This window comes from Patiria miniata, unplaced genomic scaffold, assembly GCF_015706575.1.
Source record: "Patiria miniata isolate m_02_andy unplaced genomic scaffold, ASM1570657v1 HiC_scaffold_3, whole genome shotgun sequence".
In the NCBI taxonomy this organism is placed as follows: Eukaryota; Metazoa; Echinodermata; class Asteroidea; order Valvatida; family Asterinidae; genus Patiria; species Patiria miniata.
The window spans coordinates 17,678,829-17,695,243 of record NW_024037069.1 but is presented as its reverse complement, the minus strand read 5'-3'; the positions used below and the strand labels follow the sequence as shown (position 1 = coordinate 17,695,243).

The window sequence follows — 16,415 nt, the reverse complement described above, 5'->3', positions numbered from 1 at the left end:
CTACGGTCTAGATCGTTCCTTGCTCTATTGTTCCAAGTAATTAAAACGTAAGGTATTTTTTTGGTGTAAACTGGTTAAAGTTACTGTCAGAATGAGAAGTATAGTTACATTTATCTTCTTGTATAAATGTTAATTGTTCGAATGAGGATTTTGGCTAACTTCTTGCTTGTCTTTGATCATTTTGTTGTTATTTGTACCGACAATGACCGAGTAACAAAACAGTCAGTACAATCATGGAGGAATAAGATCTTCCTCCATGGTACAATTGATGGTGGGCCTAGAGACAAAGACTTTATTACTTTACTGTATAGCTTGCAATTTCCAGCTTTCTTGGCTCATTACATTGGCCTAAATAGTCCGAGTAACTTGGATCCAACTTATCGCCTTTTTAACATTCGGACATGGTCTGGCGATAGTTAGCTTGAGTAACTCCAGCTGACATGCTCATATTCATTCACATGCTACATGTGAATGAATATGAGCATGTCAGCTGGAGTTACTCAAGCTAGGCGATAGTGGGGTCCAAGCAAATCCTTATATGCCGAGCAACACAATTCTGTCATTGACCCAAAAACCCAACATTGCCCAACAAAAACATCAGATTTCACCCTCAAATTTGGCCCATAAATTACTAGATACGCCACCTGAGCTACAAGTAGACATCGATGACTTAGATGGTTGTACTGAAGTTATACTTACGATCCTGATGAAAAGTGAAATTTCCCGTTCAGTCCCGTTAGCGTTAGACTGTCAATTCCTAAAAATCCATATTTTGTGATAATTTGATCATTTTGTTTTGTGATGTTTGCAAATGTTGTATCTTCCCTGTAACCCACAAATGACTTTAAATCCCTGAACCACTCGGCTACAACTCCAAAAACAAATCACCACCATCCTTGTCGTCATTTGTTGGCTTGATGGAGAAATTTCGCATTGTTTCCTCGTTGCAGACAGTCTTCTCAGCTTTCAAGCGGAGCGTCGGTCATTGGGACCATTTGTAGCGATGCATCTCATTTTCATAGCAACTGTGTTACTGACACTTACCTTTCAAGAATCATTCACAAGCAAAACACTGCCTGGTAAGTTGGCTTTTGTTTTGAAAAGGAGTACAGTTTTGTGCATGTAATCCGTTTAATTTCTGAGGATCTAGACATTAACGTGTGCAGAGCCACCCTACAAATGTCTGATATATCCATGCGAATTTTATGCGACCCCACGCGCCAGCCAGTCGGAGACCCCTTTTAGAAGTTGTGACATCATTTAGAGCAGAAATGCGACCAAAGTTGTTGATTGGTCAATAGCTGCCATGTTTTTTCATACAACATCAGGTCACCGAAGACACAATTGAAGACGTCCACTGAATGGCCAGAATCTGGAGGTCAAGATGCAGTGTTGATTTGCATAATCTGCATGTATATCAGTCTGTTCCATAGACAAAAGTAACCCGACGAAAACACCAAACTGAACCTTACCCAGTACCTAATTTCCATGTATGAGCAAAAAGTTTTGACAGAAAAGTTGAAGTCATTTTCATTGGTACATGGACTTTCTTGGGAAAGAATGTTGCAATCTGACGCCACTTTTTTCTTCATATATCATCTCAACGAAGGTCAGGCATTGCAAAAATGTTGAACAAACATGAATCTGGGACTGACAGACTTTTCTAATTTTGTTAGGAAATACTTAGAAAATGTTCTTGACTCTCCGTAGACTTTGTACACAACCGCCGAAGTGGTGTCTGGATACTACATTTATTCCCTTTCTTGCATAGTTGATTTTTGTCTTATGCTGTACGATGCAGACTTTATTGAAATGGACAATCAGTTGTCCTAAATACGCTTTTTCTTGAACTGCTTTCAGATGCCTCAGTGAGGTTAGTAGGAGGCGCGACACGTTGCAGTGGACAGGTCCAAGTTTACCAGGGGGAATGGATGAACCTCTACCGCACCCACTGGGGCGAGGCGGAGGGGCGTGTGGTGTGCCGTCAGCTCGGCTGTGGGGACCTGGTCTCCCCTGATGCCAACTACAAAGACAAGGCCAGCGCGTACCCGGTGTGGAGCGAACTAGTTTCCTGTACGGGAGACGAGCTGACACTTATGAACTGTAGTCACAGAAGGAACGCAAGTGATAGTCTTGGGCCGGAGACGTATAGGGCGGCTGTTGCTTGCCATCAAAATGACCTGCCAAATGCACCAGGTAAAGTTAGGGGAAAAAAGGGGAAAAGAACCCAGTAAATACACCTTTCGCATTAAGGGTAGAGTACATCATTTGCAGCTATCCAAAAGGTAACTGACAAAATCATTGATGAAAAGCTTACTTGGTTTAAAGATGGAAATGGCACTTAACTTTCTGTTAAATTATTCTTTCTGGCATGCTGTCGTTTTGAAGAAAACAATAAAAGAAGGTCATTTCCAAAGATGTGTCATTTGCTATAATTCGTCGGTACAGTGTGTGACATCGCATAGCTGCAATCGGCTGAAAGAGAACTTGTTCGGGACTCGGCAACTTTCGAATTGAAATTGAGATCCTAGAATACTGTATTCTCGGAATATATAGCATTCACGTAAAACTTCATCAGTTTAGATGTTAAGCACCCTTCTTTAGGTTTGGAGCACTTTTGTTGCTTCAAACGAAAAAAAATGCACAAATGACAAATGATGTACTCTATCTTTAAGGTGAAGTTACCGGCCAATGGTTTTCTATTGCTTGCTAGGATAGGCAAAAGTAAGCCTTTTGTGCATTCATTGTGGATAAATTCAAATAACATAGAAAACTCTAGGTCTATTAGAAGATGCTAAATGGGCTTCCTCGAGTGAATTTAACACTCTTGCATATTTTGTGTAGATGATATTCATGTTTTGGAAGAGTGTGAAAAATACATGTATGTGAAGAGTGTGAAATTTGACACTTTGCGTGCATGTTAGGTCTGGTTGTTATGAATGCTGTCTCAAAACATCCGTAAGACATTAGGAAGTCATAAAGGTTTGGCATGAAAAGCCATCACACTGCTATGATATCTAAAACATGATATATAAAAATAAACTATGATTGGAGGAGGATCCCCCTTGATCCCTTTAGTACTAAAGGTAAAGGTTAAGGAGGTGTTCACAGGAACGGAGTGCCCATCTCTCTTTCAAAGCGATTGGGCCAGGCTCGAGTCCATGAAATGCTGCTGTGGGGGGATCGCCACACCTCCTCAGCGAGTCTGTTACCTTCCCAGCATTGTGTACTGCCGGTACCCATATAACACCTGGGTTGAGAGGAGTAATTGAGGTAAAGCGCCTTACTCAAGGGCACAACACGCATGGCCATGGCGGCCGGGCTCGAACCCACAATCTCACGATCATGAATCCTGTGCCCTACCGCTAGACCACACTTGCCCACAAGTGAGCTAAAGCTGGTTGAACGCAAATGATTATTGCAAGTTTTTTTGGTGGTTTCATAATACCAGAGTCCATGGCAGTCCGCCTTATCAACGGAACCACTCCCAACTCAGGCCGGGTCGAGATCTACTACAATGGCGAGTGGGGGACCATCTGTGGACTGAACAGCTGGTCGCTCACCGACGGCCACGTGGTGTGTCGCCAGCTGGGATACGCATCCGCAGTGGCCGTCAAGGGTTACATGGAGCCGTTCGGTCACGGCTACGGATCCATCCTGTTGTCGTTTGTGGATTGCGACGGGCACGAGGAGAAACTGGGCGACTGCCGTCACGAGGGATGGTACCGTCATAATTGTGACCATTACTATGATGTCGGGGTCATCTGCAAAACATCAAGTACGTGTCTGTTTAGTTTCCGCCTTGCGCTTGCCAGTGATAGAGACCAGTTGCATTGGGGAAAACAAACTCCCTGAATCCTGCAAAATCCTGCGCCAATGACTGTCAATATGTTGAGGCTTTTTTTTTGGCCAGTGACATCCTGGAGCAGTTCGGAAGATTTCAAGCATAATCCAGGCCTATATTTACGCATGGCTGAGCAAAAACAACAAAAGGTCCGGCCCAAGACCTTGACAAAGTGCATCCTACACAATCAGTAACACACTTTTGCCATGTAACCTCAATCTTCCAAATTCCTCCACTTTGGCAAAGAGGATTTTGAAGAATTCAGGGCGATTAGGGTTAATGCATTAGTTCAGGTCAGAAGCCATTTTGGATAAAGATGTCTTAAGATGTATCAAAGGTTGCTGCTGACCTTAAACTTGGTTAATTGCAGAAAGTACCACAAAGAACCAATACGACTTCATTTTGTTGAGTTTGATGTTTATCCCGAATAGTCTACAACCTGCTATAGTTAAATCTTGCACAGTTGGAATACCCAATTAGTTATAGTATTATCAAGCTTCTCCAGAATTTGAATAACTTGGTGGATATATTTTAACCACGAGACAAATCTCTGATGAAATTTCCCCCCCAATCCAGATGAAACTGGCATTCGACTTGTCGACGGCCCGTCGCAATACGAGGGGCGAGTGGAGCTGTACTACAACGGCGAGTGGGGTACGATATGTGACGATGGCTGGGGCATAGAGGACGCCCGCGTTGTCTGTCGTCAGCTGGGCTACGGGCCGGCCATCTCAACCGGGAGGACTTACGGCCAGGGTCAGGGTGCCATACTGCAGTCCGACGTGAATTGTCATGGTTGGGAAACCTCGATCATGGACTGCGACATGCCACGCTGGTACCCATCTACAGCGGGTTGCCATCACCGTGAGGATGCCGGGGTGAAATGCAACATACCAGAAGGTATATTGTTATAAACGAATCCGATTGTGAAATTAAGAGTGACGGTTTGGTGTGCCAGTACTGGGACCCTTCCATGCCTGAACGCTCTTTGCATGTGCGTTCTGTATGGCTTTGTACTCCAAAAATGAAAGTTTTATTATTCCTAAGTTTACCAAGTGCCGTTTCCGAATTATTTGACTAAGGCTTGCAATTTTACATGTGCCTTGGGAAAGTTGAAGCCACCTGCCTTAGACATTTTGTGTTACTGCCGACCCTAGCCACGTAATTTGGACGGGGCCTTAGCAGCCTAATCTAACTATAATTCCGGAAATCTCTGTGTGTCTGTCTGTCTGTACTTCGATTATCTCTAGAACCGGGCGCTGTATGAAGTTGAAAATTGGCAGGTGTATTGCTCAGGACACCAGAATGTGCAGTGTCAAGTAGAAAGTTGTTTGGATGAGCGGTTCTCGAAAAAGCTGCAAATTATCCCCATTAGTCTCTTATAAAAGATTTGGCCTGTGTGTGCGTGCATAGAGCTAGCTGACCTTCACTGGGGGGCTATTCCATTATCAACAATGGGTACTTCACTGGGGGGCTATTCCATTATCAACGATGGCTAAATAAACAATGGCACACTTTTCTTCCTCATGTTTTTTTACTATAATTCGAGGAATCTCTGTGTGTCTGTCCACATGTACAAAAATGTGCGTTCAACCTGTGAAAACAACATTGAATCGTGTGCATTGTTTGCCTGAGCAGTTGTCAAAAATGCTGCAAGCAACCAATACCAGCGGCCAAGCAATTTACCCCTTCCGAACACATTTTCAACCCGCACTGAACTTGTGTCAATTAAAACTAGTTACCCGTTGCCGAGAAGAATTTTAACGTTGACCAAAGAAATTGACTGTTGACTGAGGTAGGGTTTGAAACTGCAACCTCCGGATTGACGTTCTGGTGCTGTACTAACTTAGCTGCCTAGCCCTATGCTAGACGGCTCAAATTGAGCTCTCTTGCATAAGGCTGGGCAGCTAAGTTGGTAGAGCACCGGAACCATAATCCGGTGGTCGCAGGTTCAAACCCCTCTCCAGTCAATTTTTTTTTTTAAACTTAAATAAAAGAATCCAAAATTGTCTCTTTTGCATCATTTCTTAATGTGGTGTTGTTTATACTCTCGTACTAGAAGCTAACGTTCCCACTTGGTTTTTTTTCACATTTGCTTAGATCCTTCAGTGAGAGTCCGCCTGACTCACAGCTTTTTGGATTCGGAGGGTCAAGTGGAGGTGTACCACAATGGGGAGTGGGGAACTGCTTGCAGTAATTCCTTTACCATACGGGAAGCGGACGTCGTCTGTCGCCAGCTCGGCTACCGAAAAGCACTCAAGGTGGGGTGGAAGGCGTGGAATTTGCTCGTCTTTTGTATGATTGTTGGCATATCTGCATTTGGCATTTGGTTTCTGGTATGCGCGCGTCGCCAAAATGAAAAAGGTTTTTTTTCAACGTAAGATGATGTCTTAAAACCGCCAAACTCACTGGTTTGACTGGAATCCTGCTGCTGCACAGTTTTAACATGTTTTTAGATGGGGTTAGGATCGAGTATAAGCTTTATGTGGCCTCTCTGGACTCCCATATATTTGCACTAAATTTAGTCGGGCACCTTTTATAGTCATCAGCCGACATTTGAAGAAGAAAAAACGGGTAAAAAAAAAAAACCGGCAAGCTCCATTCCAGAAACCGGAGACTTTTTTGGGGGGCCTTTGTATTGAATAAAGGAAGGCATAAATAGAAAGTGATAAATTGAAAACCAAAAATCGGTAAACGGGTGTTTCATTTCACTCTGCCTATTTATGTGCATGTGCACTTCTGTTAATTTTGTTCAAAAAAATTAAGAAGCAAACCTACATGTACAGCTGGGTAATTTTTCTAATTCAGGGTCCACTATTTTGTTTGTTCCTGTCATATGCGACATTTAACAATTGTTCATTGCTGTGATGTGGAATATGACATTTTTAACACCTGAGGGGCATGCCGAGGGTGCTATGCGCCCCGAGGGGTTAAAAAATGGCATATCCCACAATGCAGTTATTAACCAGTTGGCGCTGGACACCGTGTATACACGCAGATGTTTTGCGGTATTCGAACGGATGACAGATAAACATGCAGGGAGCGAGGCCGGAAATATCTGTCAGCGACCCGCTCGCAGCGAGCAAGGCCGGAAAAATATGAGTGTGCTGTCGAGGGCGATGGCTTCAACCCCTCTGGCATGAGGTCGAGTGAAAAGTAATCCCATGCCTCGTTCCGTTCTTGTCAAAATATTCCCGGCGCGAACTGGTTAAGTGAGTAGTTTTGTACAAAATTCAATGTCTGGCATTAAACAAAGATTATTTCATAAATCCCAGAAGTTTTTAGTTTCTTACTGACCAAACTTTACAAAAAAAATTGTTCGTTTAGGTCTTGGAACCAGGCCGCTACGGTGATGCAGAACTGATCATTCTGGACAATGTGCAGTGTGAAATAACATCCAAAAAGTTGGAAGATTGCCAAGGATTGGTGTGGTACCCAACGCATTCGGATTGCCTATTGCAACACACAGCAGGCGTTATGTGCGACATCAACGTAATACCAGACACAGGTACTGTATGACTTGATTTGTTTGTGTGTGTGTGTGTGTGAAAAGTTTGTCACCTTGAACTTCATTTATGGTATTCACTATTAGCCCAGAATCACCATATTGCAGTGCTGCAGTCGAGTCCATCACCAGTCCGATCATAGTTAAACCCGCAATTCGGGCGATTCACAATGCAGTGCGCCACCAAGAGTTTGCCACAGAGAGTTCATTTTTCCCAGTGCATTGTGGGAGATGGTCGACAAATTCGCAGCGCGAGACATTTGAAATTGTTCGTTTTTCCAGTCAGCAGTTTCGTAAGCGTATGATTCGAGTACCTGTTTGCCCTTTTCTTTTTATTAATATGGTGTTTTTTGTAAGGTGGCAGAACGCCATGCCCCAATCTATAACAAATTAGCTCAATTTGTCTACTGACACTCATTCAAATGGGCCATGTTTTGTCGTCTGTAAACTTGAAAAATGGACTCTCCATGACAAACTCTTGGTGGCGCACTGCATTGTGAATCGCCCGAATTCCTGACACAAGTAAACAAGGGGTGAAAAATAACAGGAGAATTCCTTTGACACGTTTATTTGAAAAGCCTGTGACTTGACTTGAGACTGAAGGACTTGTGATGGGGTCGTGAGGACTTGGATGTGCTCGACTCGACTACAACACTGCCACATTGGCACAATGAATAAAGCTGCACATGCATAACACTGTCGTCTTCGCATTGTTACCGTTGATTCCTAGGCTATCCTGTACGTAGGAACTCCTTTCGGTGGCCTAAGCTTGCATGTGTAGTGTCAACTCAATGCCTAAAATGAAATAAGTAGAATCATATGTCAAAACAGGGTGGGTTTGGTGAACGAAATTGCAAAAATTTATTATAACGGTCGTTTTGAAGGCCGGGTTTTGTTAAAATGTAGAAATGAGCTCAATTTGTAATGGCTGAGACAGCTGCCATACATGTAGCCTTACGAATGCCATCTGTAGAAGAGCTAGGTGTGATTGTACTGTTATTACAAAAAAATGTACTCACAGGAATGGAGGCTTCACAGCGATCAAGCACCACATCAAGAAAGCAAAGCCAAAGAACGTCTAAATTAACTAAAACCCTCCAGGTAGATTTTGGGACAAAGATGTCCTTAACAATAACCATGGTTGGTATAAATAAAGTCGTTTGGAAGCTTCAGGAGGGTTAATGGCCTGCACCCCCAAAAGAGCGTTGCACATATGGAAGCCTTTACTATGTAGGTGGCCCCTCCATAACAAATTTCCTACTGTTTCTTAAGGGTCGAATATAACGCCTGTTCTGGCAATTAGGTCCAAACTCAAACGAGTAAGATTCTTCAAATGTGTTGTTGTTCTTTAAAATCATTGCTTTTTGTTACGCATCTGTGCAGTGTCGTCGGTAAAAGTGCGTCTGACAGGGGGCGCTGTTGAGAGCGAGGGCCAAGTGGAACTGTTCTACAGCAACCAATGGGGCACGGTCTGCGCCTCGGGCTTTGACATGAATGCCGCCACGGTGGTCTGTCGACAGCTGGGTTACAACAACGCCATGTACCTGACAACGGCCGAGGAGTTCAGCGACGGGAGCCGACCGCTCCTCTTAGACAGTGTCAAATGTCGGTTGGGGACGGAGGAGAACATCGCCCGGTGTGGGCCTCTGGAGTGGTACCGCCACGACTGGCATAACTGTCAGCCCGCAGAATCCGCAGCGGTCGCCTGCCATGGATCCAAGATTGGCGGTGGTGAGTTTTGCACCAGCTTTTTTTTTTTTAAGCACTTGGAAAATTCTGCACACTTGGGAAGCCTGTGTCCTTGGGCAAGACACTTTATCACTTATTGCCTCTCCCCATCCAGAAATATAATAGGCATCTGTGATGGCCGAGAGGGTTGTTGTGTTTGAAGAACCCTTTTCTGGCAAAAAGTATATATTTATAAAGTTTACTCCCCTCAGAAGTGAATTGGGCCTAAGAATGTTTTACCAGTCCGATAACCATCACTAATAATGATGTGCTTTAATTTTAATTTTAACTTCGTGAAAGAATAGTTGTCTTGATTATTACGATCAAATTACCATGTACAGGGTGGATTAAAAAAAAAATAGTGGTTTTGGTTGTGTCATTTGTTACAGAGTGAAAGGTTATGGTTGCCAATCAAGGCAGGTGGAAAAAAAAAGAGAGATTTCACTATGAAAAGTGGCGCAATGCTCTAAATAGACCCTTTCATAAAATTGGTCGCTGCTCAGTCAACTGTGAATGTAAGGACATGATCAGGGTGTCATTTTAAAGAGGAGATTCAACCCTAACAGAGGATATCTCCCTTTGATTTACACGTGCCCTACTTCTGTTCCAATTAGCAATAATATCTCGGTTTCGTTTTTTTTTTTTTATCCATCCTGTATATCTTGAACTGTCGGTTTTGCTGCCTTATTCATTCATTGAAGACCCAGTTTGAATATTTTTAAGCCTGTTTTTTATCTCTTCTTCTTTTCTTCACGTCTGATACTCGTTAGACATGGAAGTTGTTGTTCGCCTCAGCAATGGGACTCAGGCGTCCAACGGAAGAGTTGACGTGTACCATCATGGTCAGTGGGGGTCTGTCTGCGGGGCAGGACTCGGCAGAAACGAAGCGCAGGTCATATGCCGCCAGCTGGGCTATAGGAGCGGGGAACCGGTGGAGCGGTTTGGAATGTACGGTAGCGGTGCAGAGCAAGTCAGCATGTGGGCTCTGACGTGCACCGGTGAGGAGATACTGGTGGATATGTGCACAGACATTGAGTGGTACGACGGTAGCAAACATGTCTGCGACAAGGATCAAACAGCTGGTGTCGTGTGCAAACAAGCAGGTGAGCAAAATCAAAAGAAAACGTAACCTTGAAATGTCCAAATCAATCACAATATCAAACATGATTTTCTCTAAACTTGGCTTTGCTGCTGTGGGCAGATTTCACAAAGTCAAAATCAATCGCAAATATGAAACTTGATTTTCTCAAAACTCGGCTTTGCTGCTGTGGGCAGATTCATCACTTTAATCAAGATGACGTTGTAATGACACGAGAAGTACTTCTGGTTCGGTGGTTTTGGCTTAATTTCTGGTTGTGTGTCGTAACACCAGTCTGTCATTGGACACCTAAGTCCTACTTATGATGCCAAAAAAATTCATGTTTTTTTTTTTTAAGTTAGCTTCAATAAAACACCTCTGACTGTGGTCTTCCTTGTGGGTTTCTGATAAAAAAAACAACCCCAAGGAAATTTTATATGCATATATAGCCTGAATTACAAAACCTGGGAATGGGCGACTCTGTTAACCTATCGCAGTAGAATCAACGCAGCTTGCTAAATATTGTCCAATTACATGATTTTCAAATAGACGCGCAAAATCTGAGACAAACAAAGCTTATCGTACAAAATTCCATAGGCTTATCTGAGGGGCGTGGCTTAGTCGCAAACGGCGATAGGTCAATTCGGGTGATTCACAATGCAGTGCGCCACCAAGAGTTTGCCATGGAAAGTCCATTTTCCAGCTTTACGGTCGACAAAACATGGCCCATTTGAATGAGTGTCAGTAGACAGCTTGAGCTAATTTGTTATAGATAGGGGCATAGCGCTCTGCCGCCTCACAAAAAAAACACCAAAAGGGCAAACAGATACTCGAATCATACGCTTACGAAACTACTGACCGGGAAAACTAACTTTTCAAATGTCCGTGCTGCGAATTTGTCGACCATCTCCTACAATGTACTGAGAAAAATGAACTCTCCGTGGCAAACTCTTGGTGGCGCACTGCATTGTGAATCACCCGAATTATTTAAACGTTTCATTTAAATATTGTTCTGCAATGAACAGTCTCTTAACACAAGTACATGTACAGTACATGTGATCATCCTAATATCGAACGAATACTCATACTTTTTGCTGCAGGATAATGCTTATCCCACAATGTAGAGACATGGCTTTGTTTATATTGAAAATTGCACAGACATTGCAATGACCATATGATTTTTCTCAAAATGTGTTGTTTGTGTCTTGTACTACTTTGCAGACGGCAAGAGTAAATCACCCACTCCAGGCCCTCCGGTGTATGCAGTAGTCATCATCATCCTGCTTTCTATAATCGCAGTAGTGCTGCTTGTGGTTCTCAGCTACTGTGTCTTTCTGAAGCGCTCAAAAAGGAACGCTGCAGCTACACAAATGAGGTACGCTGTCTTGGACAAGCAAGACAATTCCACAGCGTACTGACGAGGTTTGGAAGAGCGTCTCGGATGGAGTGGGCCAAACACATGAGGTAGTGAGACCAGGAGGTGCCTATTTGTTTTCAGACGGTCGCATGGACCTCATGGATTCTCCTCTGGAGTATGTATATGATCAAGGATTCACTATGACGTGGGTCTGGATATTTTTTTGTACGTTTGAGGGTCGGACTGAGGTTCTGTGAGTTGCTATCAGTTAGATGGTGCCTCAGATCTGTCCCGACAGTGAAGTGAACCTCAATGAATACCTCAAGTCTCGACCTCCCAGCAGAAAAGATTGAGGTTAGCGCTAGCAATAAACCTTGGCCCCACCCCATTTGGTGCTTCATTTTGGAAGCGCGTAGAATTTATTTGGTACAACTAATGTGACAGTGACGTTGTATAGTTGGAGACTACTAATGTTGTGTAAACCCGATTTGACTTTGCGATTTTCAGGATAGGTCGGTCAGTTAAGCCATCTTGTGAAAAACCCGAAATTAACTGGAAACAAAAAAAACAAATAGTTTTCAAAACTCACGTGGTGCAATATTGTTGCAGAGTCCCTGTGCCCGGTACTGCGCGCGTACTACCTTATGTTAACATAATTTGCTAAGCAATTTCTTCTTTGCTTAGAGCCTTTACAAAATTTTGCCCCTGGGCTTGAGTATTAGGCTAAGATAAAAAAAATGTGTAGGGCTGTGCTTTGTGGATTTCAGCAAAAGTGTGGCATTTGACCCCAAAAACACACAACTTATACAATAATAATAACAAGATTTATTGCGCGATTTTCGCAAGTTTCAATGCGCGACTAAGGACCACCCCGGAAGATAAGGTACAGATTTTGTGGAGAGAACGCATTAGTTTTCAATCTACGCTTAATGTTGTCAAGAGAACTGATATTACGGATGTTGTGTGATAAGGAATTCCACTATCCGGGACATTTTTCATTGTCTGGGACATTTTTCATCATCTCTGTGAGACCGCTCACATATTTTGAATAATTGAATCGAAAAATGCTATTTCAAATATTAGGTTGATGATCAATTGTTTGAATATTCGTTATATTTAACACATCTTGCCCATAAAGTACTAGTTTTAGTTAATTACTTTTGCCCATTTTTATACTTATCTTCAAGTTAACTTGGATCCTCGATCCTAATTGGTCGAACCATGGCAACAAGCCGTGCTACATATAGCCATGTAGCACGGCCATGGTCCATACCGTACTTCGCGTATTGCAAACACGGATAACCGCTGAGAAGTTTGTGTAGGCTTACAGCATGCTTGTTCCATCCTTACTGTGCGTCATGTTTGCTTTAAGATAAATTCATATCGCGCTCGCGCTCGCGGAACACGGAAAATGTAGTGCGTCGTGTCCCATTCCGTGTTCCACTTGTGCTCGCGGGATACCTAAGAGTGGAGTTGTGGATACACATACCAGTACATGTATTGTAGTCCAGCAATATGCATATGGTGGTGCACGTGCTGTATTCCAGTATTGCCCATTTTTCACCGAGTGATTAATGGACAAGAAGGCAAATTTTAACCACCACCCTTTAAAGTAAAAGCTAAAACCAAAAATAAAATTGACAGGGTCATTTAAAAATACCTACTTCATCAAGTGACAGCATTGTTGGTAGAATAACTTTACTACTTATTTTAAAATGAAAATCTGAAAAATATATGACTGGATGGTACTAATTTTCAAAACACCGCTCTAAGTGTTTATAACCTTTTAAATGTTTTGTACTAAATCAACTCAACCATTAAGACATTTGAGGTTTTGAATTCTTTCAAATACCAACATGTATAAAGTTGGATATTTTCTGCTTTTTATTGTGTATATATATCTTTTGTATGTATTTATTATTGGTTGTACTATGTGCTACATGTATTCAGTAAATGTTACTGTGTACTATTAGTGTTTTATAGCAGTAGATGGCAAGATTTTTAGGCACAATCTTCAACTGTGAAATGGTATTGCTCAATTTGAGATTTGAGGTGCTGTTTTAAATTCACACAATCTAAAAGAAAGCATTTGTAGCCCAGTTAAAGGCCAATATTCCTGTTTTCAATTATGTGCATTGTGTTACACCAATCGTGTTACACCTAGCGGGCGTAGCCAGTGTTCTCACCATATGGGGGGGGGGGGGGGGGGGGGGTTGGATGTTACAATAAGGGAAGGCCAATTTCAAGTGGGGGGGGGACTGGAGGCGACAATTTTTTTTGGGGGGGGGGGGTTTCCCCCATGCCCCCGCCGCTGTTTACACCCAAACTGTTTACATGGATGCAACTTGCAGCACACAAAGACATGCTACGTTTGTGTGTCCATTCCCATAAGCCGGAAGATACAGTATTCCACTTCAGGTTTTGGTGATCCCCCTCCCTCCCAATCACTCAGACTGAGGCAATGTGGCTGGAGGGGGGTGGGGGGGGGAGGGGTGTTGAGCCCCCGAAGTGGAAGTAAGGTCAGTAGATACAGGAATTGGGAACAAAGTCATGAACAAATATCATGCAACTTAACAGGGACTTCAACCTTTAGTTGATGCATGGAAATGTTTCTCCATTGTACAACTATCAGTTCGTCTGAGTTACACAATGCAGACCAGATATAAAAAGAACATAGACAGTAATTGATCAAGTTCGGTTTACTAATTTTAGAATGTCAAGATAAGAATGAACTCTAAATTTTGAAAGGGTTTTACCACGTATTCAAATGCATATAACCCTATACATATATTTTTGTATTCGAAATTATTGTATTCGTTAATACATTGTACTGAGTTTTGTTGGGCAACTTAAAAGAAATCCTCAAATTTGACGTTTTTATGTAAATGTAATGATAATAAGAGAAGCTTCAGTGTGGGAAATACATGTAGGTGGCTTTGGAGTGAAATTTTGTTCATACACAGTTGGCGTTAATTCTTCATGGAACGTAAAAAGGGCGGTGATTTCCAATGATAATTGGCAGGGTGGACATCCGGTCGGTGACCCATAATGCATTATGCACATAGACAACTCCAAGGGGGAACAGAACCCCTCTCAACCAGGATTTGTGTTTTGGGGGCTCAAAAAAAAATTCTCAAAACAAATTTTTTTTAGAAGTAAAATTTTTTAAAAATAAATTTGCCCAAAATTTTTGGCCGCAGAAAAAAATATGTGTTTGTGTGTGTATGGGTGAGCTTGTCTTACATACGCAGTGTGGACTTCCGAACAAAAGACGTCCACATAATGTAGGTAGCACCGACGTTGTGTGGACTTACCCCACGTCCACACAGTGTTTCCCCATTTCTGGAAAACAGGTTTAGAGGCATTTTTGGGTTAGGTTTATCTGTAGCAGAATGAAGAGAAACACTAAAGGGAATCATAGAAAAACAATTGGGTTGAAAGAGTTTTCACAGTTTGAGAAAAATGAGTTTTTTCACTGGTTTTTCTTAACTACACGAAAGCAATGGAAAGTCCACACTAGTCATGTGAAACAAGTATGGGTGTGTGGGTGTGTGTGTGTGTGTGGGAAGGACTATTTTGACGTTGGTGGCGCCACTGACACCCCTATTATACTACTCGAAAAAAGGCCACATACATATCACCAAGGTTAAATCGTGGAACTAACATTAAAAAATAACAAATTGACAACCTCGGGGGGGGGGGGGGGGGGCTCGAGCCCCCGAGGGCCCGCCCCCCCCCCTTGGGTGCGCCACTGCAGTAGTATCTGAAAAGATATTAAAAAAAAACAAGAAACAGACAACTGTACAAGACAACTAACAAAAACACTGGGACCGGGTACGGGTATTCAGGCATACAATTCTCTTTTAACAAAAGTCTGTTTATAGTCGACATACAATAAATAAGCCTTAGTTCTGTCTGTGCATTTACGTATTGCATGTGACCAGTACTCCTGATAATACACGATTCAGATACATCAAACATTTCGGGCAAGCCCTGCTGGGTTTGCATAAAAAGGGAATGGACTGTATTAAAAAAAAAAGGACAAATCATCACTTTTTATGGCAAACAATGTCGTCCCTCGATTAAAAAGGAAAAACTAATTGTGCATTCATCACTCGCGGTTGATAATTTTGGGTCGGGTCATTGTTAAAATACTGTTATCAATGAATGTACATTGTACACATGTAGTTTTATTTTCAACTCCTACCAAGTTCCCGTTGTACAACACTCGATACCAAGACAATTTCAGATTCAGTCCACTTCTTACTGAGAAAAAGAAAAATGATATAAGGAAAAGGACATTCTGATGGAGGAATTCTTTTTTATATTTTTAATCACAAAAAAGAACTTGACATGTTGGAAATCATTCCTTTGAGTGCAAAATCCAAATAACAACAATGTCCAAGCCAAACAACAGGCCTATGAATAAGTGGCACTGTGCGTCCAATCACTTTACTGAATACAATCGAATATTGGCTTTAAACAATCGAATTTACGATGAAACAACTCAGAATTATGCATTGTGGCCATCTTCACGTTATTTTGCTTTTTAATCATGATTAGTTAAAACAGTCATACTTTCGACAGCTTTCAGAGTCTAAGATCAAATACCATTTAAAAACAGGTGTTTTATTACTGAAAAAATTTGTTTAAAATTCCGTAAAATACCTACACGTATATATGTCTGCATACTTCTGATGTAAGAAACATCGAAAAACATATTTTTTGATTAAGTTGGTTTTTTTTACCGTTTTTTTTACCCCCCCCCCATCAAATTAACAGCAATATGGCTTCGCACCTCTTTTCCTTTTTTTCCCCTTTTATTTTTGGTTTTCCGGGGGGGGGGGCAAGTTCCCCCCCCCCTTTGCCCCCTTTGGCCTCCCCCCCCCCCCCCCCCCCTCGC

The 16,415-nt window shown here is 42.3% G+C and overlaps 1 protein-coding gene across 2 annotated transcripts; it reads left to right on the top strand.

Moving 5' to 3' along the window:
- Positions 1–5: 5 nt before the first annotated feature.
- On the top strand, positions 6–13,383 carry LOC119737229 (deleted in malignant brain tumors 1 protein-like). 2 transcript variants are annotated; one of them, XM_038211418.1, is made up of 10 exons: positions 6–47; positions 951–1,079; positions 1,861–2,196; positions 3,452–3,778; positions 4,421–4,744; positions 5,945–6,105; positions 7,172–7,352; positions 8,733–9,080; positions 9,848–10,180; positions 11,377–13,383. In XM_038211418.1, the coding sequence occupies exons 2-10, from the start codon at positions 1,004–1,006 to the stop codon at positions 11,571–11,573; spliced, it is 2,283 nt and encodes a 760-aa protein (XP_038067346.1). In that variant the 5' UTR covers positions 6–47; positions 951–1,003; the 3' UTR covers positions 11,574–13,383. The 2 variants fall into 2 exon arrangements, with proteins under 2 accessions (XP_038067346.1, XP_038067347.1); XM_038211419.1 differs by having other exon boundaries at positions 20–47; positions 955–1,079.
- The last annotated feature ends 3,032 nt before the right edge of the window (positions 13,384–16,415 follow it).